Source organism: Meleagris gallopavo, chromosome 2 (assembly GCF_000146605.3).
Source record: "Meleagris gallopavo isolate NT-WF06-2002-E0010 breed Aviagen turkey brand Nicholas breeding stock chromosome 2, Turkey_5.1, whole genome shotgun sequence".
Taxonomy (NCBI): Eukaryota; Metazoa; Chordata; class Aves; order Galliformes; family Phasianidae; genus Meleagris; species Meleagris gallopavo.
The window spans coordinates 66,586,682-66,614,138 of NC_015012.2; the positions used below are offsets into that span (position 1 = coordinate 66,586,682).

Below are 27,457 nucleotides of genomic sequence, written 5' to 3' on the forward strand. Positions count from 1 at the left end.
TGAACTATTGTACAATTGTAATGGAAAAAACAGTTCTAAAGACATGTACTGGAGTCTTGCTCATGTTGCTTTATCTAGTATTACTCAAAGTGATGCATCAACTGCAACCAAGCAACTCTCTTTTTCCTTTTTGAGCTGTATTCTCTCTTAAGTCTCTTTTTTTTAGTGTTATCACGATATCAGAGATTAGAAAAAGATGTTAAAGAATGATATTTTTAGCAGCTTTCTTGTTGTTTCTCTCACTAACGGGTGCAACTGTAGGTATGGCCCCCACTATAATCCTGATAAATTGGGTGATGTCATTTTTAGGATTACTGCAGGTAGTCCCATTAAAAGTTTTGTCAGCACAAATGGGACAGTAAACTAATGGGGAGGTGACCAGGTGTAATTGTAATGTGGCACTGTGCTCCAACAAGGCTAACTGCAGACAAAAAATCCAAGAATAATCTATATTCTACATTAACTTTTAAGCTGTTGAATCATCTTATGATGCTATTCAGCAAAGTAGTTAGTAACAAATACTGTCTTTTGGTAAACAAATATATGTGCAAAAATATATGAACATAAGATTAGGCTGCGTTTTATCCCTTAATCTAGTTGCTGCAAAACATGCTCTGGAAGATACAGCTTACTACTTAGATTTTAACAGGATCTTTTTGTGTGTGTGTGTGTGTGTGTGTGTGAGTGTGAACTGCTTGGAGTTTCAAAAGTTAAGAACATATTACTCAAATGCTTCTGGTATTTTTTTATTACTTCTATGAATATTTAATAGACAGAAAAAATCTCTTGGAAAACAACTAGGGTCAGATTATTCAGCTATAAGCATTTGAGAGGTGAGCATGGACATGATAAACTCAAGGTAATCACAGACTCATAGAATGGCCTGGGTTGAAAAGGACCTCAAAGATCATCTAGTTTCAAGCCCCTGCTGTGGGCAGGGTCACCAGCCACCAGACCAGGCTGCCCAGAGTCACATTCAGCCTGGCCTTGAAATGTGGACAATCCTCACAATAATAGACATTAAAATCAGAGTATCCATTTAATCATTTAATTCTTTGCTGATGTGATCAGTTCAAAGTCTTTTGCAACTGTTTTGTGGGACTCGCCCCCTGAAACGTGCTTTTCATTTATTTATATTATATATATATGTATCTTAACTGGAAAATTAGTGTTCATTCGAAAGCTTTTAGATTTATGCAACTGCTTTTTAAAATGCTTTTACACCAACTAGATTTACTTCATGCCTCAACTTGGTGTTTTACACCAGAAGTCAACCCTATGATAATAAGATCTGAAATTATTTAGTACTCCAGAGGAGTTATTGACTTCAGATTATTGCGGGTTGTTATCTTGCTTCAGTTCTCAGGGAAGACGGGTTACAGTTTTGAAATGTTATTAACAGGTACGTTTCAGTGGCTTTTTCTTAAAATATGTGTAGGGTTTTTCCTTATCCTGTGATTCCCTTAAAATATTCTCAGATGCCTTAGATGGCCTAATCAGTCAGGAAGGCAGCATACCCACACTTGTGTTCATCACCTGCTGTTTGAGATTCAGTTTTGCAGTTTCAAAGCAAATTTGTTCAGAGGTCCTCAGTTTAAGACATGAGTAAATCGGTTGTCTGTTATATTGTTTAATTTCTGTGTTGAGGGAGGAAAAACTCTTAAGACCTCAGCCGTTGCGTATGTGCCTGTGTACGTAGCCTGCCTTAAGGGCTGGTGATTAGCTCTTGAACAAAGTGGTGGCCTTTTAGTGCTCCACGAAGAGAATGCTAACACTTAAACAGCAAACTCAAAAGCTCTCAAGAGCAGTGTTTATGCTGAGCCCTGTTACTCTGATTTAATGGGACAGGTTTACCTCATAGGAGCTCTATGCACTTGGGTCATAACCTTGTAACCTTTATTGAGACACTTATGCTACATGCATTACTTGTATCTCTGTGTGTATTCTGCTGGAAGTGCAGATTTCTGTGGTAAGGATAGAAGGAGATGACACACTAAAAATACATTTTGCAAAAATGTCTTTGGAGTGATCATGGTATCTTCTAGTCTGCAGAGCTCTAGTCTGTTACCCTGTTCCTTATTGTAAGGTGCTATTTTCTTGTGAAACCTTGGCAGTGTTCACCTTTGCATAAATCGTCTACATCTGGTTGCAGAACGTTTCATATGCACCCAATCTTATTTGCTGGGTTTTTTTGAATGTCCACTGGAGCTGTATTTTAGACTTCCTGCCTTTGCTTTTCTAACCAGCCTAAAGATATAAAGGGCACACAGGTGGCTAGAATGTACTTCTATTCTTCCTGTTATTTGAGGTGGAATCATGGCAAGCCCTTAAACTGATTTGTTCTGCATATTAATTTTGTGTTAGTTTTTGATTGTCTTAAACATTGATAATTTGTTGTTACGTGCTTTAGACATAAAACGAAGCTGTTAATGTTACTACTTACAATTTTTTTCCTTAAAGCAAACCTGTTTGTTGCAGCCAAAACAAGATTCTGATGATTAAAACTTTTCTGTACAATTCCACGTGTACATCCTTCTCATCCCTCTTTTCTGGACTTACATCTGTAATATAACATCTCCAATAAATGTGTTGTGTCCTCATTCTTCAAGAGGTTGAAATGAGAGAAATCTATCTTACGTTTTCTTTGGAGTCACTTGTTGGAGCTTTTAGAACCTTAAAGATTAGGTCTAAAAAGACTTGATTTGCCAAGCATTCTGAGGGATGAAATGAAGCCTCCTGAACTTTCAAAACCAAGTAAATAAAACTTCTCAAGCACTTCAAACAGTAGAAAAGTGACAACCATTTCTGCTCCATTGCCAGAATGGAGTAAGACAAAATATTTCTAAAATGATAGTTTAGGTTATCTGGTTATTGCTAATATAACAAATCTGTAGCAGTCCTGATATAATTCTATTACTTTATGGTGTTTTCTCAAAGTCAACTCGGATCTTAGATCTTTCTTTTTATGTCTTACCATAACTAAGTTACTGGGTGATGTTGTCATTGCCCACAGCAGTAGTACATCCTTTCTGTAGGACTGCTTTTAACATGATTCATAAATTTATACCAACGTATGCGTCAAATCTTTTTGTCAACAGAAATGCTTGCTAGCTGCCCAGCAGTGACCACATAGCTAGTGTTCTTTGTATCCTATTGGTAGGAGCATGTCTGTACTGTCCGTCATCAGCACTGAGGCATTGGTCACACTGTGGTAAAACAGCAAGCCTTGGATTTTGAAGATGATATTTGTGTGGGAAGTCAAAGACTTTGCAATTGTATAGTGCAGTGGGAGGGGAGATATGTACTGGAAAGCAAGGTATGGGAGTGGGGGTATGAGCATCAGAAATGTATGACTAAGTCAGACTTGTCTGTGGCCTACATCTCAGCCTGTATATGAGCTATGGAACCTGTGAATCCAGCCTGTGGTTGGCTTCTTTGTGTTTGTTTGCCCTTGTTCCTCACCCTGCCTGTGATGGGGGAATAGGTAGATATTGAGATAGATGTGAGAGAGGTTGGTTTTTTTTTGTTTTTTGTTTTTTTTTTTTTGTTCTATTTGTTTTTCCACTGTGAGATGATCAAACACTGGAACAGGTTGTCCAGAAAGATCTCTGTACTTGAAGATATTGGAAGGCCTACAGCCAAGATACTGAGCAACCTGCTTTTCTTGACCCTGCTGTGAGCAGTGACCTCAGGGTCTCTTTGAGCCTTATGTGCTCAGGGCTTCTGTGATACTCAAGAACTCTGTGGTCTCGGTTACCCACCTAGAAAATTTTGACACATCTGCTTTACTTATCCTGAAATCACTCTCTCTGAACACTTGGTTATTCAAGGAGAGTACATAAGTTCTGACAAAATAGGACAGAGTTAATTCTTTAGTAAAGAACACTCTACTGAGTGTCTTTATTGTTGTCTGGAATGTAAAAAGGAGAAGCTTTAGTCATCAAATAAAAGAAATAGACCAAAGATCAAGCCTTTTTTCTCTTTCTCTATTTTAATAATGGCTTTGAGCTGCTTGTTCAGGCATTGCATGCCTGTTTGGTTTCAAGATACAGTTGGCTGTATCTTGAGTCTATTGACCAATGATCTCTAGTCATTGTCCTGTTAAGGTATGTAGTAGCCAAATGAACATCTGTCTTAAAGGAAGAAAAAGTCTTTCTCCAAAGATCTACTAAGCAGATTAATGTACAAATAAACTGTGCTTTTTTCATGTAGTTACCAATAGCCTAACTGTGCTAGGGTCTGATTCTGTTTTCATTAACATAAAGATTTTAGACAGTGTTGAGCCAGCTGATTAAAATACCAATTAGTATTGTTAGAGAATGTGATTAGCTGTTTCCGAGTATATGAAAGAGATGGCCCTCGGATTGCTTTTTGTCCCAGGAACTCTTTAATTTCTTGAAAACCTAAGGAGTGTATTAAGATACAGGTTTAGCTGGATGTCCATACACAGTAAGATACTATAATAGGCACTTCTGAAAAGCCAGTGAAAGAAGAAATTGTATTTTTTTTTTTTTGACGAAAGATTGCACATGAGTCTCAGGAACTTTAGATGCATCTGAAACTATTTGGAAGGAAATGGCGGAGTTGTGGGATGCTTTCCTGGATCACTTGTAGAAATGAACTGGCATTCTTTATCCTTGTCTAAAAGGGGTGCTTTAGCAATACCTTGATACAGAGATTATTGTTAGTGAGATAATTTCAGAAACTCGCAGATGCATTATGCCTTTGCTTTTGAAGGCTCTCTAATACTATTTTAGGAGAGATGTTCTATTGTTAATGAGTTTACTCATCAAATGAGAAGTTTCTTTTGACCAGAGAAAAAGCAGTTCCCCCCAACTTGTCTCCCAGTAATCCCATGTCAAAGCACAGTGCGTGAAGTGCTCTTACGCTTTTGTGGAGTGTCACTTTCTGGAGCAAGAGGAAACAGACCTTTTTGACCAACTCTGGATTTTTTTCCCTGACAGCAAGGATTCCAGAGTTAAAACCGAAATAAAGTACAATTCCTACTGCATGCTGCTCAGAGTAAAGCTTTGCTGTAAAGTATACTTATTCCTGCATGCTTGGGGTCTGCAGGATATTGCTGTGGCAGCGTGCCAGTTCTGTGTTATGGCAATTCCACTTGAGTGAAAGAGAGGTCCTTGGAAGAGGAAGGCATAGCAAAAAAAAAAAAAACAAACCAAAACCAAAAACAAAAAACAAACAACAACAAAAAAAACAACCGAACCCCAAAAACCTGATTTATCCACTGCAGCTTGCTCGTTAGGGGAAGCTGTTGTTTTTGATAAGAAAGTGATTGTCTTGTATTCAGGCTCTAGCTAGAATTTTTTTTTTCTTCTGCAACATGTTTCTTCCTAACTGGGTAAGTATTTTCTTGGGTGCAATCACACAGGTTGTCTCTGAATAAATAGGAATTCTATTTTTCCAAAATACAACAGTAATATAACATACTTGCTACTCAGGATGATGTTTCACCAATAGCTTTTGCCTAAACTGGGGCACCTGCTGTCTTTCTTCTTCTTTCCTTATCTCAAGCAGTTGCCTGCTTTTGAATTCCATAAGTTAATGTGTGTTACTGATTAATTTTTGTCAACACTTTACGGGCTGGTTCGGCCCGGTTTCGTGACTAGCGGGGTGGAGGGATTTGTGGATCCGTGCCTCCAGAAAAGTGAAACAGGGAACCCCAAAATAATTGAAAACAGCAGCAACGATCTGAGGTGACACAAACTAATTTACTAAATATGGTATCAGAAAGTAAGCTAATAAATCAAAATATAATGAGAGAGAGTGTGTGTGTCTGAAAGGTGGGTAGGCCTCACCACAACGCTGAGGTGAGAAGTGCAGTCCAGTTGAGTTAATGAAGAAGAGCAGGCGAAGAAGAGAACGTCAGGTGACCTTGCCAGAAGTTATATCTCCTTGCTGACTACAAAGCCCCCTGGGGAACGTAGCTCCTCTTCTCCTCCAGACAGGCGCCTGGAACTTGAGCATCAACAGTCAAACCCCCAGTGCATTACATGATGGTATGATGTGGAATACCGACAACCAAAAATCATAAAACCATGACAATTTTATCAGAAGGAGTGCCTAGGGATAGCAGGAAATAATTTGCATGGTCTAGACTTGCTTCAGCTTGGGAAAGATTTGATTCTCTCTTTATGCTCCAGACAGATAACTATAAACAATCATTCATCTCTTTAATGCCCTGTAGCCTTGTGTGTTGTTAATCAAATGAGACCATTGCAATCCTAAGATTGTAAAGAAGTTAAGGATGTATTTTTGCTCTGATAGGGTTTAATCAATTGTAATTAGATTTGATCCAGAGTTGTTCACATGCTTATGTAAGATGCAGTGGCTGCTTAGCATCGTGTCTTAGTTTTGTATTAATCTGAAGGAGTCCCCCTGTGCAGCATTGCTTTTCCAAGACATCGTTGCCAGGGACTCTCTAACTGCCTTAGGCATCATGTTTATCCTTCGAAAGGGCTTAATTTTTGCTCTTACCAATTGCCTCATTTTTCTTGATGCTGTTTTCAAATTGTTCACAAAATATTATTCCTGTGGGGGTTACTATAAGGCTGTTCCAAAACCTCAGTTCTCTGGTCACTACAAAACACCTTTAGTTTCTAGCCTCGTTTATCCTGTGATCAGTTTTTATTTGACCTAGTGCCAACTCTAATTTACCTCACATAATTACTGTTTATGTATTTATTTTCTTTTTTTACACCTCTATGGTGTATTCCTCTGTGGGCATTTTGGAAGCTTTTTGGCTCAGTAAGATGAATGATATTGGCTGTTCTTGCAGGGAGAATGGAGACAAAGAAAAGAGGAGAGGATCATCTGGCACTTGTCAGGGCTGGACAGCAGGCAGATGTGGGATCTGGGGCACTGTGTCACAGTACAGCACAGATTTTTCAAGACAAGGCAGAGCATCTTGTTGAAAGCATCTTAGCAAAAACATTAGAAGGAGTCTCATCCTGTTAGGCTTAATTTTACAGGATTAAGTAAAGTGAGCCTTCTTACCTTTAGGCCCTCTCCAAGTTCTCTTCATCACTTTCTATTTCTCCAAATACAACACATTAGTTCTATGTATTTCTCCAAGCAACATGGTCAGCTAAGACAGTTACCAAGCAGCAGCGTCCCTCAGTTGTGCTGCAGAAATGCCTGCAGGGATGTGCTGTGGATTGGGTCGGTTAGCTGATCTCAGACAGTGGGTTTCCATTGAACGGTTGGCTTCATCCTGCTTCAGCACTGCACAAACAGGATTATAGACAATATTTGGAATAAAAGATTTCTAAAACGAATGCTTGTCTTCTGTTAGGGAGGTGATTTAGGTGACTTCAGTAAAAGCATCACATTGTTTCCCAGTGACCATTTGAAATCTGTAGACCATTTTCCTACCTCTTCTGTAGCAGAGTTCTTTGGTCAACATTATTTAATTGTCTCTGTAGTCTAATACCATCAGCTTTTTGATATGCCAGCTCTATGTGCTGGTCACGTCCCTCAGCTTTGCATTAAAAATCTAGTTTAATTTTAGGTAACTATATGCTCCCATCTAGTTGTGATGAATCCAGTTCTGAACCACTGGAGGAGATATCCCACAGTTCTTATCTTAAAAAGAAAAAAAAAAGAGAAATTGCCAAACTAGGTTGGTATCTACCTTTAGAAAGTCAGTGTTGCATTTTAACCCTGTATTCATTGCCATCTGAATTTTTCCTTGCAGTGTCTTCCTTACTCAACAGCAAGGTGAAACAGATTGGGCAGTTACTCAACCAATTATTGACTGCATCTTTTTTATTTAGTGAGTTTCACTTTAGGGACTATTTTAAATATGGGAACAGTCCTTGCAACTCAGGAGAATCATGGAATCCTGAAGTGTGTGTGTAGCTTACAGAAATAAGTGAGACAAGCCTAGAAGCTTGTTTGGGAGCTCTCTAAGAGTTGGATCAGACAATTCAGTCAGGATTGAATTATCTTTTTCTGTGTCTCCATCTCTCCATCTTTGGGGATGATAGGACAACTAAGTCTTCAGAAGGAATCTTATCAAGCTGTTTGTTATCATATGGAGTCTCTGGGAAGATACACTCTACAGAATTAAGTAGTTCAGAATAAATTGATCTATTTGTGTAGTTAGGTGTTACTGTGTGCCTCTTGTGGCTGATCAGGTATTGGCTGCGTTTCTGCTTTCTTTCTGCCAAATCTGCCAAAGTTTAAGCTATAGTCCTGTACTCACGTCTGATCTGGATCATGTTTTTCTGGCCCCAGATACTTTGCTTTCTGGAATTAAAGTTTCTGAATACTTCATTTCAACGGAATGCTTACAAATTGAAGTAGGTTCCTGTGCTATCTCCTTACTATGATGGGTTACTATGCAACAGACAAAATAACTTCAGAATAAGAAAGCAGGGATCAGCATTGTCTTCCTGCAACGACCTTTTAGGATTTTTTTTTTTTCCCAAAGAAAAATGTTTCCTTGTGTCATTACCTCTATTTTAATTAAGATGAGGCCATCACGTTGTTAAAAGTGTGGAGTTCAGATTTAAGACTTGCTTAGCATGTGATTGTCTTGTGCTATGGATCAAAGTTGTTAGTATAATTCCTGCATTTACATAATTCTCAAACTCAAAGTAGCTAATTTAATTACTTTATATTCATCACCAATGTGTTGAGACTAGAGGAAGATTTCCCTCTTAATTCTTTCTCCTTTGATCTCAAAAGTGCTCTTGTTCATTTGCTGGTCAGGTACAGTGTCCTCTGCCTGTACTTGAGAAGCATTGCAGGTCAGACTGCACAGCCTCTAGATGGGTAAATTACTTAAACAAGATTAAAGTCACTTTTAAATATATAATTTCAGTGTTTACAGAAATTCTGTACAAGCTTTTCACCAATTTACTTTTATTTTTTTGGTGTGAAAGAGTTCTTTGACCAAGTATAACCCAGTCTTGATGAATGCAGAAATGCAATTAAATTATGTTACTGGAAATAGCTTCCGTGTTTTGTCATGGCGATGGTGACAATTTCTTCCTAATCCTGTCCTGTCCTGAAAGGAGATGGAAGGAAATGTGGGCTGGCTTGTTTTTAATGCATGTGCTCATACTGAACTACATGGTTTACAAATGATCTTCTTCCACAGCCCCAGTAGGAAAAGCCTAAATGAAAGCAGTGATGAAACAAGTGTTGTAAAGAAATTGGGAAATGCATCATAATTTAAACTGAGGAATTAGTTGTTCATCTAGCCTTTTTCTTTAGTTGCATAAAAACAGTTCTGCTCTTCTTTTCATACACAGTAGATGGTATACTGAAATGGGAGACTCACTGGAGTTGACTATAAAATGGCAGAAGAAATTGCAGGTGCATATTAGAGAAGCAAAGTCTGTATTCAGAAGTGATAACAACTGAAAAATATGGCAATTGAAAAATATAAGGATTCCTTTTAGGTCATGGAGCATAATCTAGAGTAACTTCTTGTGGTTGTTGAAGGTAGAGAATCATTTGTGTGGGTCAAAAGCATTATTTCTTCCACTGTTTTTGGATTTTTTGTTATTCCTTAAAATGACCTTCCACTGCCTTCTGAAGGATGAAGTGAGCAAGTGAGAAGTGCTCATGGTCCCAAACCTGTCAGTGTTAAACGTTCGGTCAACTTGACGCTTGTCAATGGGAGATTTAACACTTAGGTTGCTCTGTGTGGAGCCAAAAGCTGAACTCAGTGATCTTTATGGATCCTTCCTATGATTCTATTTTTGCCAGATTGATTAATCAGAATCCTTTTTGTTATTTTCCACAGAGCAAATTCGATTAAAGAATATAAGAAATGTATATGGAAGGTGCTTGTGGTATCGCTTGCGACTTTTAAAACCACAACAAAACATAATTCCTACAGTAAAGTAAGTGTGTTTCATTTGCATGACTTTCCACTAAAGCAATTCCTTTATCTTACTTTTACAAAAATATGTCTGGAATTAATTGCATTGTGGTTGTTTTGTACAAGATGTTTGTAATTTCCTGTGTTTGAATAACACTTAATCATTATCTGGTAGTGCTTGAAATAATGATGAATGCCTTGTCCTTTGTAAAATACCTGTTAAATGAAACTATAAGCCTCAGTGCTAATAAATATGTAGACAGTGCATTTATTGTTTTTTTTAAATGAAGTTCCTCCCTCACAGAAATTAGTGGTGCTAGCAACATATTTTGATTTAAATATTTAATACGTAAGCATATGTGTTCAAATACACAATAGTAAAGAACAGGTATATTCAAAGCTGAAGTCTTTGTATCCTTCAGTTCTTAGTTTCTTACTCTCAATATTTTACCTTCTGTTATATATCTTTTTCACCTTTTTTTAAAATAACACTTGTCTACGTCTAGGATGAGATTAAAATCATCTTTAGGAAATAACAAAATGCTATTGTGTACTGCTGAAGACAGACAGCTAAAGAATGGAAAGGCTTTGTTGATAGTGACTTGCCTGTTTTTTGTTTTGTTTTGTTTTTTTCTTATTAAATCAAGTGTCTCATCTTTGCCGAAGGTGCTGTTATCACTCATACTCATATACTCATACCTGCTTTAAAATTTCTGTAATATTTCTTGCTATGTTAATATTGTGCCTTGTAGACTGATAACAGATGGCTTTACATTTTATCTTGAAAGTTACACTAGACCTAGTGGATTTGTACCTGTTAAAAATTCTTTCTTCCAAACAGGAAAATAATCCTCCTTGCTGGATGGGCATTATTTTTGTTTCTTGCATACAAGGTTTCCAAAACGGACCGAGAGTATCAAGAATATAACCCTTATGAGGTTCTACATTTGGATCCTGTAAGTAACAGCATTTTTCAGTAGTGTATATTACTGTAATTCTATGCTTTGTCTAGTGTTTTGTGTCTAGATGCTGAATTTGATTCGTTTTTTTTAATAAGGTAACTTTGGTGAACGTATCTCATGATTTTGTTCTTCTCTGACATCTGTTGTTCATAGAATCATAGAATGGTTTGGGTTGCAACGGTCCCTTAAGATCATCTAGTTCCAACCCCCTGCTATAGGCAGGGACACCTCCCTCTAGACCAGGTAGCTCAAAGCCCCATCCAGTCTGGACTTGAATACCTCCAGTGAAGTGGAATCCAAAACCTCTCTGAGCAACTTGTTCCAGTATTTCACCACTCTCACAGCAAAGAATTTCTTGCTAATATTTAGTCTAAATCTACCCTCTTCCAGTTGTTCATTGTAAAGTCTGTCATTAGATATTCTGACTTTTGCATCTAATACCTTCAAAATTCAAATGACCTCACAAGAGCAGAGTAGAGGGGGACAATCACCTCCCTGTCCCTGCTGGCCACCTCTCTTCTGATGGAACCCAGGACACCATTTGCTTTTTGAGCTGCAAGAGCACACTGCTGGCTCATGTTAAGCTTTTCATCCATCGGACCCTCAGATCCTTCTCTGCAGGGCTACTCTCAAGGTCCGCTCCTTCCACTCTGTATGGATGCCTGGGATTCCTCCGGCCCAAGTGCAAAACCTTGCACTTTGCTGTGCTGAACCTTATTAGGTTCACCCAGGCCCACCTTTCAAGGCTATCAAGGTCCCTCTGAATGGCATCCTTTCCTTGCACCACTCAGCTTGGTGTCATCAGCAAACTTGCTGAGGGTGCACTTGATTCCATCATCAGTGTCATTGATAAAGATGTTAAAGAGCACCGGTCCCAAGACAAACCCCTGTGGGATGCTGCTCTTTACCGGCCTCCACCTAGACATAGAGCCATTAATCACCACCTTCTGTCTGTGGCCTTTCAACCAATTTCTTATCTATCGAGTGGTCCACCCATCAAATCCATATCCCTATTTCTGGGTTAGCTTTGGTTAAACAAAGCTGACAAGGGAGTAGGTCATTAGTGGGTTTTCTTTTGTATTCTTTAGCAAATTTATACAACGCTGAGGGAGGAAAAGGTGAGTATGTACTGAATTCTAATGTGATGTTTATTAAAGAAATTTATTAGCTTAATCAAGACACATGCATCTTATTCAGATGAAGAAACCGAGACTGGAATGCTCTGTGTACATAGGTAGAGCAAAAGGAAAGTTGAATTAAAACTAGAGATGTTAAAAGATGGATGAAGAGATGAGTATGAAGATGCATCAGTTGAAGTAGAATTGCTTAGTAGAATTGAAGATTTCAGAACATGGTGGTGTTTGTTGTTTTTATGCTATCAGAGAATGTCTGTTACATCCCTTTGAAAAACTTCTTGATTCAGCCTGTGTGAAAGTTTACAGCCACCTTCTCCTTCAATCCATGTAGAACCATTAGAGTCATTGCCAGCCCTGCTGATGTATGATACAGTTGTTGAAGTGTTATTACGTAATGAAAACGTTGGTGTGGTTAAAAGAGAAAAAAAAAAAAGAAGAAACAAAAAATAAGTCGACAAAACCAAATAAAATGAACTTTGTTTCCTAAAAATTGATGAAAGGGTTGAAGATGCAAGCACTTGAAAACTAGTGTGCAATAATTGTCTTCTTTGCACTCACATCCACTTTTGTATTTTTGCACTTTCCAGCTTGTGCTGCTCATCTTGACACTTTTTGTATAGTCTTGAAATGACTGTTCTTACTCAGTCTGATTTATTGCAGATTAAATTCATCCTGCACTGCAAATGAGGCAGGCATACTGTTAAAATAGCAGTGGAAAATAATAGATACATTGTATAAAAAGATGTGAAGTAACATAGCAAATGAAGCCTTAGGGTAGGTTAATTTCTGGCTTAAATTTGTTAAAACAGTGTAATCATTTTAAAGTAACTTCTTGTATGCTTATTAAACGCTTCAGCCTGCTAGACCACCAGGTGTTGAAGCGCTCTGTCGGTGATGGTTCTGTGGAACTTAAAGAACTTAGTGGAAAAACTTTATCTGCACTTGCGTTAAAATTGTGTGAGTTTACTTGGCTAATGAACTTCCCAACCCAACCTGAAAGTTAGTGTACGTGGGATTGTGCTGGTGGCATCTAGCATTGTGCGGTGGGAGAATCTTTTTCTCAGCTATAAGGAATGTATTCCCTTTATTTGAGAAGTTTGAAATAATTTGTGGATAGGATATTTCTAGTCAAAGGCAGTCTTAAGTAGCAGGGCTATAAATTGTTCTTGTGATAGACAAGACTTGCAAGCTGCAAGTGAACCTTCATACTTGATTTATGAACTCTGCTTCAATAGAGGATTACTGCAAATTAAGAATTCTTTGTGTTCTTCAGTATGTTCAGGGAAAGATCAGAATTTTAAACTGATATAAAAGCCTTATTTTTAAATATAAATGGATGAGCAAGTAACACAGGAAAAAAGAAACAAACGATATTCAATTATCTGAATATCTTTTTGTTAGCCTCTGGCTTGTAACTTGATTTAATGGTAAAATGATTATATAAATGTTATTAGAAAAACACTTTAATAGTGTTTCTACTAGATACATATGTAGTTTCATGATCATATCACGTTATAACATAATTCTTTAAACATGAGTGATTCAGAAGAATATCGCATGATATGCTTTAGAATACAGATATAGAATAATGGATTTGATTTACAATATTTATTAATAACATAAAACTTTCCTTTTTAAGGGAGCAAGTATATCAGAAATCAAGAAGCAGTACCGAGCATTGTCACTAAAATACCATCCAGATAAAGGAGGAGATGAAGTTATGTTCATGAGGATTGCTAAGGCATATGCGGCGTAAGTTTGTTTTCTGCCTGTAAAAACACTGGAAGGATTAAACCTGTAAGGTAATAACAAGGGTGACCTAAGCAGCCAGAGAATATGTTTTTGGATATATGATGAACAGAACAAAATAAGTCAAAATGTGACTAGATTCCATGCATGCCTGTTATTTCTTTCTGCTTTTAAACCACTGCATCACTATGGAATCTCTTCAATAGAAGACTATCATACTGCTGTCTGAACTCCTGAAAAATCTCACCTTTATATTTTGCAAACTAGCAATCAAATGCTTGGTGAGTACAGTTTTTATACGTGTGCAACAATGGTGACAGAGGCGTATCTTAAAGAAAATGACACCAGAGTTCCTTGGCCCTGTTGTCTGAAAAGAATACATGCTCAATAGTTATGCTTGTTAATAAGGATGAGACTTAAAAATGAGTAGGAGATTTCTGACTCACTGGATTTCTTTTCTGACAGTCTTCTGTATAGCAAATGTGCAGTGGTGTTTCCTAAAGCAGAAACTTCCTATTTTCTTGTAGTAACAGGGATTCTTCTTGAGATAATCTGTTGGCAAAAAAAGGTCAGTATAGAATAGGCATAGGAATGGTAAGATCTGCCTTCATTGATATGAAACTAGATACTTTCAGAAAGGAAAGATATAACAACAGATAACCAAACAAATGTGCTATCAGGGCTAAAAGTCTAGAGTAAGGGAATAGAAGCCCATACAAACAACTTCTGCATTATCAACTCATCTTAAATATTTACCTTCTTGCCTCCAAAAGATACCTTCTTCAACCTTTGTTGTCTTTGAAGCTTGCTGTACTATAAACTGGCATTGAAAGGTGCTTTTTCTTGAGAGTGAGCAGTCAATCTCACAAAAGTGAAATGTGATCATTCTCTTTTTCTGTAAGAGAGTGCACCCTTTTATGTCTGATTTCTTTTACTTTCAGAGTGCTAAGAAAAAAAATTGCCTGGGTATCATAAGGGAATACAGCAACATTGTTTTTCAGATTTTATATAATCAATAAAAGTTTTTTAGTTTATCAAACCATCTCTGAAAGAAAGTAAAATGCCACATTTTAAAGTTTCCTTATGCTAATGACTTAAAGAAATTTCTTAACTTCTCTATTAACTTAGTATTTCTTCTTGAAACTAGCTTGACTGATGAAGAATCACGAAAAAATTGGGAAGAATTTGGGAATCCAGATGGACCACAAGGTAACAACTATGAATGACAAAAGTGCTGTCATTTCTGTTCGTTAAGTTTTGAATTTATTAAGATTTGTAATACTTGTTCACTTGAGAAGCACTTCAATCTTAGCATATATGGAATATATTTTTCCTTAGATTTCAAGATACGTTTGATCAATTCTTTGCATGTAAAACTGGCACTGGTGTGGTGGTGGGAGGAGTGAAAAGTCAGAATAGAGTTTATTTTAAGTTTCTTTAACTTTTTATTAGAAAAAACAGAAGATTTTTTTTTCTTCATTATTAATACACCACTTTCATTAAGTACTTATAGTGAATTGCCAGTATTAAAAGGAGTTATAAGCAGAAAACAGTCCATTAGTCTTCAGAAACTTGTCATTTTAAACTTTTTTTTTTGTATTTATAAACACATACTATCAATGTGTGTAAAAATAAATTGCTAGCCATAAGGCAGTAGACATCTTTTGATGAGATATATGTGAGGATGTGTGTGTATTTAGATAAATACTGTATATACATCTGCCTCCCATTTGCTGGAAGTTGTACTGTTTGAGTGCATCTGCCACTGGCGTAGAGATAAGAGGAATCCTGGTGATTATCCCTATGATGGCATATTGTTCCTAGGTAGGTAGTTTCATGGGAATTATCCTGATGATGGTCTATTAAAACTATGGATTAGGTGAACCAAACTGAATCAATATGAGATTTTCCTCTTCTATTTACAATTCCATAAGTCACTTGCATAATGTCCTTGTAACAGTTGGGTACTAAGTGCGAGGAAGAGTATTACATATTTCTAGCTGCTTCTAATACTCATTGTGAGCAAAAAGGAAACCTTCGATTTAATTAGACAGATCTCCACAGATTGGAGGTCTAGTTTTTGGTGCCGTGCAGTTTGAAGGACTAAGTCATACTGCATATCTGCATAGAAAGAGTTATGGCCAGCAGTAAATGAGTAAACAGTTTAATGCATGAGGGAAAGATGGAAAATCTTCTCTCGAATTATATCTGTCAGTATGGGATATTCACTTTAGAAGAAAATAAAACAGCCCCTGAGTGTATGTCAAGGAAACAGTCTTTCTCTTCAAGAAAATCAACTGAATCATACACTGATAAAGGTGTTTCTCATGGACTTAAGTGGTAGCTGTGTTTTACTACATAGGGCATTTCTTTCAGTTTCTAACTAGTTTGTTTACTTATCAAGCAAGTGGGAGGACTGTCCCTCTTGATGCAAAATATAAGTAAGATCTTGCTTCAGAAATGCTGTCATCATCAGCACAATTTTTGATAAATTGATAAATTGTAGTTTCCATCTGAGGACTTCTTAAAAGTTGCGTTAGACTTGTGCATAATAACTGGTTATCTGAATGAATGGCTGTCAGAACCTATTGGAAACACTATCAGTAATTTCTAAGTACATAGAAGCTCCTAGTCTGTCCTAATTCAAGGTGATGTAACTCACTGCTGGTAGTGAGGAAATGATTTTTTTTTTAATTTATTTTTTATACGATAGATGGGGGTCCTGGAAATCATTAAAATTGTGGGGTTTTGCTGTTTTTTTTTTTCTTTCTTTCTTTCTTCAATTTATGTGTTTACTGATCTATATTTATGCTGTGGAAAGCTCTATGAGGCTGAGCTTATAAGCCTTTCTACCTGCAAAATCTTTCCTTTCATGTTAATAAATCTTGCATGTCTGTCTCATTGCAAAATGCTAAGATAAAATCATTGGGATTTCAGATGTGCTTATAATGTCATTGCATACTTGTGTATATTTCTAATTTGTGTTTTTGTTTAGTGAAATTTGTTAGAATTTTACTTTATAATAAACATGAGTGATTTATTTTTTTTTTAGTAGACTTAACATGATTTAAAAATATTTCCTCAATATTATAGAGTGAATTTCTTTTCTTTCATCCTGCAGCTACAAGCTTTGGTATAGCTTTGCCAGCTTGGATTGTGGATCAGAAAAATTCAATTTTGGTGAGTCAGCTTACTTAGGTTGATATTTTAAGATGACTTTTCAAGCATTCACCTTAAATCATGTGCCTGTGCTTAATTCTACGTTTGAGTCAAACATGTAGAATGTCAATGCTGACATTCTGGTCCAAATGTGTCTCTGAAGCAAGTTCTGTGAGTCAAAAGTAACAGAGTAGCTTAAATCTAACCTTTGAGAGTAGACCATTAATGTGCTTTGAAGGATTTAATTGCAGTGATAATTAAGTGATGCTGTGGTCACCCTTGCTGCGAAGCACGTGTTTGCTGTGGTGAGAAAACACGTACACAATTGTTTCTGCTTGCTGGATTTCTGTAGTTCCATTTGATTTGCTATAGATGCTGTAATCTTAGTGTCTATATGATTGTTCTTTCCATTACGTTTGTTCCTGCAACATACTCAGCTTGCCTCCTTGCTCCTTATACATTTATCATCTCTGTCCACTGCATCACAATTTAGTTACCAACTCTGTAATAATTAAATAAACCCACCGAAGACTTAAATGGATGGCTTAAATAGTTACTTAGCTAAACAAATACTCCTTATTCAAACTCTACTCAGCAGATTGTATTACTTTTAAGTTGTTCTTCAGAAATAACTGCTATGCAATAAGATTATTTTAACTTGTAGTAGGTTTGTGGTAATGCTGCTTGATCTTATTATGAGATAAACAAGAGTGGTATTAAGAAACTGAAGTTCCTAATGTGATTTCTTCTTTTTTTTTCCTAGGTTTTGCTTGTGTACGGACTAGCATTTATGGTTATTCTTCCTGTTGTTGTGGTAAGCGTTATTATCTGATTTATATTCTACCCTCTTTAAACAAGCTGTGAACAAAGCTTGCTCGGACATTAGTGGACTTGCTCATTCTTTCTTTTCATGGTGAGAGAGAGCTTCAGTTTTTTAAAGTGAGTGTTCTCTTATGGAAAAAGTACAGTTGCTGTAGTGTTTATTAAGAAAAAATAATAATGCAGAGCTGTGATTGAAGGGGACTGACTGTTAGGAAAACAGCAGATAATCACAAGAGTAAGAAATTGGGTTAGGTAATTTATCTTGTCCTTTCAGTCATGTGTCACAAGATAATTAATATCATTTGATGAAATGAGAGTTTATTCAGTAGTGTTACAATAGAGCCAAGACAAAGATGTTTTTAGCTGTTGGTACGGGAATTATTTCTATTTGTGGAACAAGTTGTCTTTTTGGCTTCTCCTGACTGCCTTTATTTTCATAGTTTTAATTGTTGTTTATCTTCCGTACACTCTGAAATGTCTGCTCTTAACATTTCTTTGTGTGAGGAATCAATTGCAAGATGAGTGATATTTCAGGTCTCTGGTATCGCTTCTGACCATTGTCCCTTGTCCTCAGAAGATGACTCTCAGACTCAGAATTCCTAAACCTTCCTTCTCTTTGGGAAAAGATTTTCATTTGAGAAATTCTGCTGGTCTATTGAGAACTGCTCATGTCTTTGTGTACAGGACATCAGCTTGTCATTTTCCCTTGTGCTAGGGAGTGTTTCTGTGTCACTGAGGATCTAGTGTAATAAATTTCAGATACACTGTTTTCAACGAGGAGTTGAGTAAGGAGTCTAAAATGCAGCGTAAGATGTCTACCTACGCATCTTTCTTTTCTTTTTGGGTTTCAGTTGGCATGAGTTGATGCTTTTTTTGTACATGTGTACTTTTAATTATTTATACCAGGTTTATCATAGCTCAAGTGAAAGTAAACATCCGTTCTGTTGTTGTGAAAAAAATGTCCTGAGCAGGATCAAAAAACAATCTGCCTCTTCTTGTCTCTGTACCAGATGTAGACTTCTGCATTCAAACTTGTCATTTTAAATTTCTTTTATAGTCGGTGAAGAGGAACAGACATTTTTATGGAGCAAGCTATTTTATCATTTAATTCTAAAGTAGACATATAAAATGATTCATGCCTTTAATAGGGCTGTTTCTCTTTTATGAATCAGTAAAGAAGCCACAGTTAACTACGGTGTAGTCATTTCATATCCGTGATAGGCATCTTAAATAAAGAAAGGCTAGTTCGCCCTTTGAATCCAGATGTATGAAGGGAAAATACTGATATGCAGTTCTTTATAGGCTTCTGTTGACCAAAGTGTTTAAATAATGTTCTGCTTTCATATGTGAGGTGAGATAATAAACTACTTCTCCAAAAGCAGTTAGGACTTTTAGGGCAGTCTCATTCATGTAGACTTTGTTAATGTTTTGCTTCCTGTACCTGTACTTAATTTGACAAAAAACTTGGAGATCCTTGGGATTATAATACAAATTATTCTATAGAAAAACTTTTTAGAAGTTCTGTATTCTTCTGTGTGAAGGTTCATCTATTCATGGAAGAATGAAAGTTAATTTATTCAAAACCAGCAAATGAACACACTTTTTATGAGGAGAATGTTTTCCAAATAATTAAGTAAATTGCAGAGTCCTCACTGTGCAATGGGAGTTAATGCTATTGCCTACTAAATTAATAGTAGTAACCATTGATTACTACTTCATTGCTTGCTACTTTTCACTCATGATAAACTTTACACCAGATGGAGATTTATCTTGGATGTTTTTCTCAGGTTAGTGAGCTTTGTTTACAGAGAGAATTTTAATGAACACATTGCATCTTATACTCTTCCATGCCACTTTTCTTAAAATTATGGACGCTGTTCAGTGAGTTCTGTAATTTGAAGTCACTGGTGTACTGCTTATGAGGGAATTACTGGAGTGTTTCTGAAGGTTTTGGGAAAAAGCTTTGGTTGTCTTAAAGGGGGTATGGCTTAGGCTGGTGCTGGGTTACCTCCAAACTCCTCTAGCAGAAGATGGGCCTCCCCATGCCATTGAGGATGCAATTTAAACCACTCTAAATTCCCCTTCTGAAAAGCATATTCTAATTGGGTGACTTCAAGAGAATTTGCAGAAAAATAATTCAGAATGAAAATTCCCTTTTAGGTCTTGGTTTAGGCCATAATCAGCCTAAATTGAATTTGATTTGAATGCTGTTGCACCATACTACTTTCTTTGTAACTGGTAATTTCTGTGGATTCACTAAAATAACACCATAAATAAAGAAACCGTGTATATGTGTGTGTAAGTGCACATGCTAGGGGGAATCTCTAGGCTAAAAATCATCCAGAAGTTTTTAGCTTCAGAATCTCTCAGATGAATACATTGATGCATGTTTAAAGTTTGTTTTGAAGAGGATTTTTTTCTTTCTTCTTTCTGAACTTCATTTGACCTTAATGTAAGAAAAATTGTTTAGGCTTAGTCTCTTGTGTGTGTGTGTGTGTGTGTGTGTGTGTGTGTGTGTGTGTGTGTGTGTGTGTGTGTGTGTGTGAGGTATAGGCTACCTATGAACAGGTATGAGATGATCTTGTGTAACTATTTTGATACTCCATTGTGGTTGACACTGTGTTGTTCATACAAAATGTTTCAGGGTTCCTGGTGGTACCGATCGATACGATATAGTGGAGATCAGATTCTCATTCGGACAACTCAAATATATACATACTTTGTCTATAAAACACGGAATATGGACATGAAACGTAAGTAAAAGGCGTCTTGACATCCTGATGTGTTCGTCTGGAAATGTCAGTTGGTGTTAAAATCCTTTTGCTTTGTAAGCTTTTGTTACATTAAAGTGCTGTTTCTGGTTCTTTCAGAGTGTTTCTTCAAACTTCATTTTTTTGCAGGTGAAGAAAATTTTCTAGAGAGCTGACTTAAATCACATAGTGAATTTGCTTTGCTTTTGCTTGGTTATGAACTTCACGCTGGTGAGGTATCAGTGCCAAAACTCAAGACTAAAGTTGAACTAGTCAAACTGGGCTAGGGAAACAGTGAGACACATCTGCATGAGTTGGTTTGTTTTAGTTATTTTTTCAGACAAATGAGTTTATAAGACTCGTTTTCTGTAAGATCTACAGCTGTGAAGCTCAAATAGTAGAGAAATATTTAGATGTGTTTAAAGCTTTTTGTTACACTCTGCTCAGGAAGTAAATAATAATTGAAACAAAAATGGCAGCTAATGCTCAGAGAACTTGTTTACTTGTTAGTAGGTGGAACTCACTGAGCACTGCAACTGGCAAAGTAACTCTGACTTGCTCAGAGAAGAACTTGGTGAAAATTTAAGAATGAAGCTTGAATAACTGTAGTTGAAAAAGTTACAGTAACTGGAGCAAATGACAAGTTAGATTTTCTCTTGTTTGCTATGGCAGAGGTGTCTGATACAATTATGGGCAGAAAGCTGTCTAGACTATCCAATTTGGCTGATTTTTAATCTTAATTAGATAATGAAAGATATTTTGGGGTCCTATGGATTTTCCTAATCGTATTTTCTGCAAGAGAAGGACCAATGCATTATCTTCACGGGATTTGTTTGCAGGGGTTTTTATTGAACTGCTCTTCTAATCATTAAAAGGAAAAAGAATGGTGAATTCTCAATGTCACTTGAACAGAAAATGGAGTTAAAATTTTTCCTCTTATTTTGCCCCTGGTATACACATATGCAGCCTCAAACATATATATTGCTGAGGCAAGCGATTCTGAGAGCATGTAGTAATGATCAAATTGCAGTGCAGTGATGTCTGCCAGTTCTAATGAAACCTAGCTATGGTTCTGTGAAGACATTTATTGTTTGATACCATGCAAAATGGAGTCTTGAGTTATCTCAGATACTTTGTGCCAGGCATTTGCTCATGCCAGCTTTGCTCTGTAACAGTATAAACTGATCCAATAAATAGAGAACATGAATATTCATAGTTTTTGGGGAAAGAGTAGAATTAACTTTTGTGGCTGAAACTTCTGAACACATCACTCAGTAGCATAGGATATTACTGATATTTTTTTCTGTATACCTCCCACAATGTTTGCAGGGCTTATCATGGTTTTAGCAGGAGCATCCGAATTTGATCCTCAGTACAATAAAGATGCTACGAGCAGACCAGCAGACAACGTTCAGATACCACAGGTTAGTTACACTGAGAGAGGTTTTATAACTAACTGACCCCTTCAAGGGAAGAGGGAAATGGCACACTTGTTCGACCATTTGGTGGAATTCAAGTTCTCAAGGCGTTAACTTTGTTGAGATTGCATCTGTACCTTTTCAGAAATACGAATTAAAAGCTAGACTTGATTTAGAATTAGAAAAAAATATATAACGTTAACTGATTGTAAAGCTTAATACTGATAGAATTGATTTAGTATACAACCTATTGGATTGCTTTTGGAGGAGCAGTGGACTAAATAACGAATTTAAGTATCAGTCCTTAGACACTTTGTGTATCTGTATAAAGACATGATTGCTGTTTGATAGTTCCTTAGATAGTATTTAGAACTAAAACCAGTTAAATCAGTAGCACAGATTTGGTTAAATATGTTAATATTGAAATAAAATCATGATCTTGTCTGAAGTAATAATATCTTGAAATATTATAAAGATTCATCCATGAATATCAATTCCCTTCTGGTTGCCTTTTTTCATTTCCATTCTGTCTTCCTAGCAAAGATACTGTAATACGTACTGTGACAAATAAAGATTGCTAGCAAAGATTAGGAAATATTATTTATCAGAGACTGGCACTTTGGTTTAAAGCACAGTACACAAAACGCTCCACTTAAAAATAGTTTGGGTTTGCAAAATGAGGGAGAGTAGTCGTGCTGATTTAAACTTTGCATGCACACAGTGAGATTTTCAAGTCATAAACATGTTTTCATACTCTAAACACAAATAAAATAGACTAAGATATCTCCTTACTTAACTGTCCTCATCTCTTACAAATTCTTCATCTTCTCTTGTAGACTTTGAGAAGGAGCTGGAAGTATGGTTAGGTGGTTCCTTTTTTTTTTTTTTTTCTAGCTGGCATTTTACTTGAGAGCATGTGGCTGGGGAAGATCATCTTGATCATCAAGGCTTCTCCTGTGCTGTTGCAAACACTGGCATTGTGCGAGCCCTTTACATTTGGTCATTTTTCATTTAAAAGACAGTCAAGCCTCCTGTTCCAGAACTTGCTGTTCTAGTGGTTAGCAGTCTTGTTTGTGACAAATTTGTATCTGTAGTTTTTGTCATCATCATTCTTGAGTTTAAGTTATTCTTGCTGTGCATATCCTTAATGCATTTATAAACAGAAACAATAAGCTGTTTGCCTTCATTTTGTTAAACTAGGACAGCTGCTGTCTTTCAACACACTTTCCTAATGGGCAACTCGTTTCCCTCATCCTGCTGTGTGCTGAACAGGGTACTGTTCACTGATATATTTTTAAATTTTACATTACTTTTCACTTTGGCTGACCTGAACTTCCCACAGTATTCCATGTTAGGTCTCAGCAGTGCCTTAGTTGGATTCCCTGCATTTCAGTGGGGCATAACATTAAGCTTACTGTTCTCCACAACTGTTTCACTTGGGTGGATTAATGTAATCTTCAAGCCTTAATTCTTGTTACTATGCAGTTGTCAACCTTACGTTTTATGCTCCTGAATTTTGTTTGATTTCTAAAGCTCCAGTCATCAGTGTCATCTGTGTTCTTTATTTCTTAGTATATGCCAATACAAGTCTCTGAAGTATCAACGTAGAAAGATATTGCTAATCATTTTTGATAGTGCATTCTGCTTTTTGGGCCATTGTCATTGTTCCTATTTTTATTTCACCTTTTTTCATAAACCCGATATTGACACTTTTTGTAAAACATTTCTTATCAGAGTTTTACTCTCTTGAACTGGTGTGTTACACCAGAATGTGTTTATAAGGAACTTCTTGTTTAAAGATCTTTTTTTTTTTTTTTTTCCTACAAGTGTAGGAAAAGTCTAGTTAAATGTCAGTGTAGCCTGCCTGTTGATATCTTAACTTCCCTTTGTGGACAGAGATTTTGGAACCTCAATCTCTCCTCAGGTGACTTGACCTAAAAAGTGAAGCTTCTGGGTTGTCTTGATTCTTATAACTATGAACTTCAGTTACTCAGCTTTGCAGCCTCTCTCTCCAGGGTCTTCAGCAAACTCAGGTGAGAGACCTGTTTGAACTGTGCATCTTGGTCCGATCAGGATCAAGTTAGGTCATCCTGAATAAAGAACACTGTGCCTTTTCCAAGTGCAGGCAATTTGTAATTAAGTTAAAGTACTTGATCTTCAGCCTTCAGAGAATTTAGGCTTATAAACCTCCTTCTTTCTGTGATATTTGAGAGTATTTCTGAGGAAGCTGGCTGGATCTTAGATGAGTGAAGAGTCTCAAGGTGATGCTGTTACTGGTGCATACTCAGCGTAGTATAAACAATTAGCAATATGGCTGAATTTTGTAACTCTTGACAATAATATCAGATTCTTAAAATACTGAGCAAGCAATATAAATTTACTCAGTGCTCACTGAAGGCAAGTTTTTTGCATGCAGATCTCTTCTCCTCCTCCCTCCACAATTGAAACAAGACAATGAAAAATAACTTTTGACTTTTTGGAGCTGTATTATTAAAAAAAAAGGGCCAATGTTCATCTATACAGATCATTTCAGGGAAAAATTACTTGAAAGTTGCATGTATGAATGTAACATTTTTCTCCTTGTAAAATAATCTCCTCACATTTGGTTTTTTTTTTTTGGCACTGAAATTAGCCATTTGTTTAATTTTTTTTTTTTTTTAGCTAATCAGAGAAATTGGTGGCATAAATTTAAAGAAGAATGAACCTCCACTTACCTGCCCTTACAGCCTGAAAGCCAGAGTTCTATTGTTGACTCATCTTGCCAGGATGAAAGTTCCTGACACCCTTGAAGAAGGTAATGATGTCCCTGTCTAATCAGACACTGTTGGAACAACAAATTGCTTGCTACAATGCTCATAAATCCATTAAAAAGTTGCATGGATTTCTGCTGAATAATTTATATATAGGACACTTTGTTTTTCAATTTGAATTATCCTTTAAAACATTTACTTAGCATTTTATCATTCTCTTGATAGCCCAGTAGTACTAGTATCCTCATCACTAATGCTTCTTGGCTGCAAAAGTGACTTCATTAAAATGTTTTTTTTCTTTGTAATAGACAAAAAGCGATTTGACATATAAAGTATCTTTCTTTCTCAGAGCAAAGAAAATAAGGACAAGCTCCCATTATATAAAGCATGAGAGATGAAATTAAAACTTTAGAATATCAATTACATATGAGCTTCAGTTTTCTATTTTATAGTTCTTCATGCTTGTGAACATTCAGATACATTTATTTAGAAATGTTTCACTTTCCTTTAAGCCATGACACTAGTGCTTTCTAAGGCTGACCAGTAAGCTTGAGATATTCTGTATTTTAATTCAAAATTAAAACAAACAATAAAGGTTTTTTGGTTCATTTTCTCTTTTGAAAACAAAAAAGAAAATTTGATCAATTTAAATCTCCACTAAAAATCCCTCCCCTTCCTTGCTATTGAGATATTGATTGTTCTTAAAACCTCATCATTCTTTATTTATAACCAGATAGTGCTTTACAAATCATGCTGTTTTATCCCCAGATTGGTGCTTCACTTTAAAATCCCACTTTTAAAAACACGAGATTACCTACAGGATAAATTGTCTGTGACATCCCATTGCTTTTTTGTTTTATCTAATAAGTACTTTGTATGGAAGCTGCTTGTCTTGTCTATAAAATTTTTGTTCCTTCTTAGCAGTTGTTCTTTCCTGTTTTGCTAAGGAATATTATAGATACTTCAGTGAGAATAAAGTGGTATTTTTTCAGAAATACAAGAATGAATACAAATGAAAACTGCACAATTAAATGCCCATTTCATGTAAACTATCCACTTTTTTCATAATAGAAGTGCAATGTAATTGCAGCAAGTTTTGTTTTGCAGATCAGCAGTTTATCCTGAAAAAGAGTCCTGCACTACTTCAAGAAATGATTAATGTGATTTGCCAACTAATAATAATGGCTCGAAGCCGTGAAGGTAGGGAAAGAAACTGTATAATTAAAGACAGTAAATATCATTCTTCATTGCAGAACTTCAAAAAGAGTCTGTGGTTTTTGTGGAAAACTTAATCAGTGATATTTAGAAATGCCTAAATGCACTTTTTTTCCCCACTGTAATGAAAGAGTTCTCTACTTTGAAGGCTGAAATGCTTGTGTTTCTTTCAATTCCTGCTCTGAAATCTTGGGTATCTGAGTTCTGCTTTTAGTTTTTACAATTTTTGCAAAAGCTTCTCCTTGAATGCTTTAAAAAATCCTTTTCTTGAAGATCAGATCCATTTTTTAGTATCAAAGCACTTAGTATAAGATATATTGTATTCATCCATCTTTAAATTGCATTCTTTTATAGTTCTTTCTCTCCTGTAATGTGCATAACTTGTTTTTTGACTTGTTTATTGCCGTCATTTCTTTGTTCTTGTGTTGCTTGAATTTCTTTGTTTCTCTTACTTAAGTTGTTTTGCCTTCTACGTAGACTTTTTTTCCTGAATTTTTAATGACAGGTTCTTTGCTAAAATTATTGTTAAAAAAATATAATCAAAATATATTACATAAGCTTTTGTGTTTTTACTATAAAAAGGGAATTATGCTGAAAAGGTTTATTTGCAGAGTAAGGACTTACGTCTTTTTCCGTTATCACAACAAATGTAAGCAGGGCATTTTTAATGCTTAATCTATGACTATTTCATTGTCTATCAAGCAGTACTAATTAGCTGGTCTTTACTGGGCCAAAACTCATTTAACAAATGTTAACAGCCTCTTAACAAAGGCTTTCCAAGGGTTTGAGGAAAGATCTTCCCCAGCACTGTTGCGAGCACTGTGGAAATGGTGTTCTGTAATCCAGTAAAGTGAGAGAGGATGTGAACAGTAAAATGCTGTTTTACTATACCTAAAAAAAAAAAAAGTAATTGAACAAGTGTATTTCTATTTTTTTAATCTCTGTCTTTAACATTCTCTGAGACTGCTGGAGACCAAACTTGAAACCTAGAAAGAAACAGTAGCTGTATTTTTCATTGTGTAACTTCTTGTAGCATTTTATTTACTGGTGATTATTAGATGTTCATAGGTAGTGGATATGTTTTTGAGAAGCTTCTTTGGACAAGCACCATAACAATGCTGCAGAAGTGCCTCCACTATGGGTTTAACATTGGAAAACCAACTGCATGGACTTCAACAAGAGCAAGGAGACAAGGCAACTCTGGATATATGTACAGAATGGGGGATGAGAGACTGCAGAGGGGTCCTGTGAAAAAGGATCTGGGGGTTGTGGTTGGTGGCAAGCAGAACGTGAGGCAGCAGTGTGCCCTGGCAGCCCTAAGGGCCAACTGTACCCTGGGGGCACCCGGCCCAGCACTGCCACTGGGTGAGTGAGGGCTTGTCCTGCTCTGCTCTGTGCTGTGCGGCCACATCTCCGGTGCTGGGTGCAGGTTTGAGCACCATGATATAAAAACGACATAAAGCTATTAGAAAGCATCTGAAGGAGGGTTACAAAGATGGTGAAGGGTCTGCAGGGTAAGACTTCCATGTATGGGGAGCAGCTGAAGACTCTGGGTTTGCTCAGCCTGGAGCACAGGAGCTGAAGGGAGCCCTCATGGCAGCTGCAGCTTCTCACATGGAGCAGAGGGGCAGCGCTGAGCTCTG

The 27,457-nt window shown here is 36.5% G+C and overlaps 1 protein-coding gene across 1 annotated transcript; it reads left to right on the top strand.

Moving 5' to 3' along the window:
* Positions 1-9,747: 9,747 nt before the first annotated feature.
* Positions 9,748-27,031, top strand: SEC63 (SEC63 homolog, protein translocation regulator; the record flags this gene model as incomplete). Its single annotated transcript, XM_010707536.2, has 10 exons — positions 9,748-9,875; positions 10,695-10,809; positions 13,591-13,703; positions 14,848-14,909; positions 16,822-16,880; positions 17,623-17,673; positions 20,326-20,434; positions 21,761-21,855; positions 24,511-24,643; positions 25,707-27,031. Coding segments are annotated over 10 exons (1,050 nt in total), but the record flags the coding sequence as incomplete, so codon positions are not given.
* Positions 27,032-27,457: the final 426 nt, after the last annotated feature.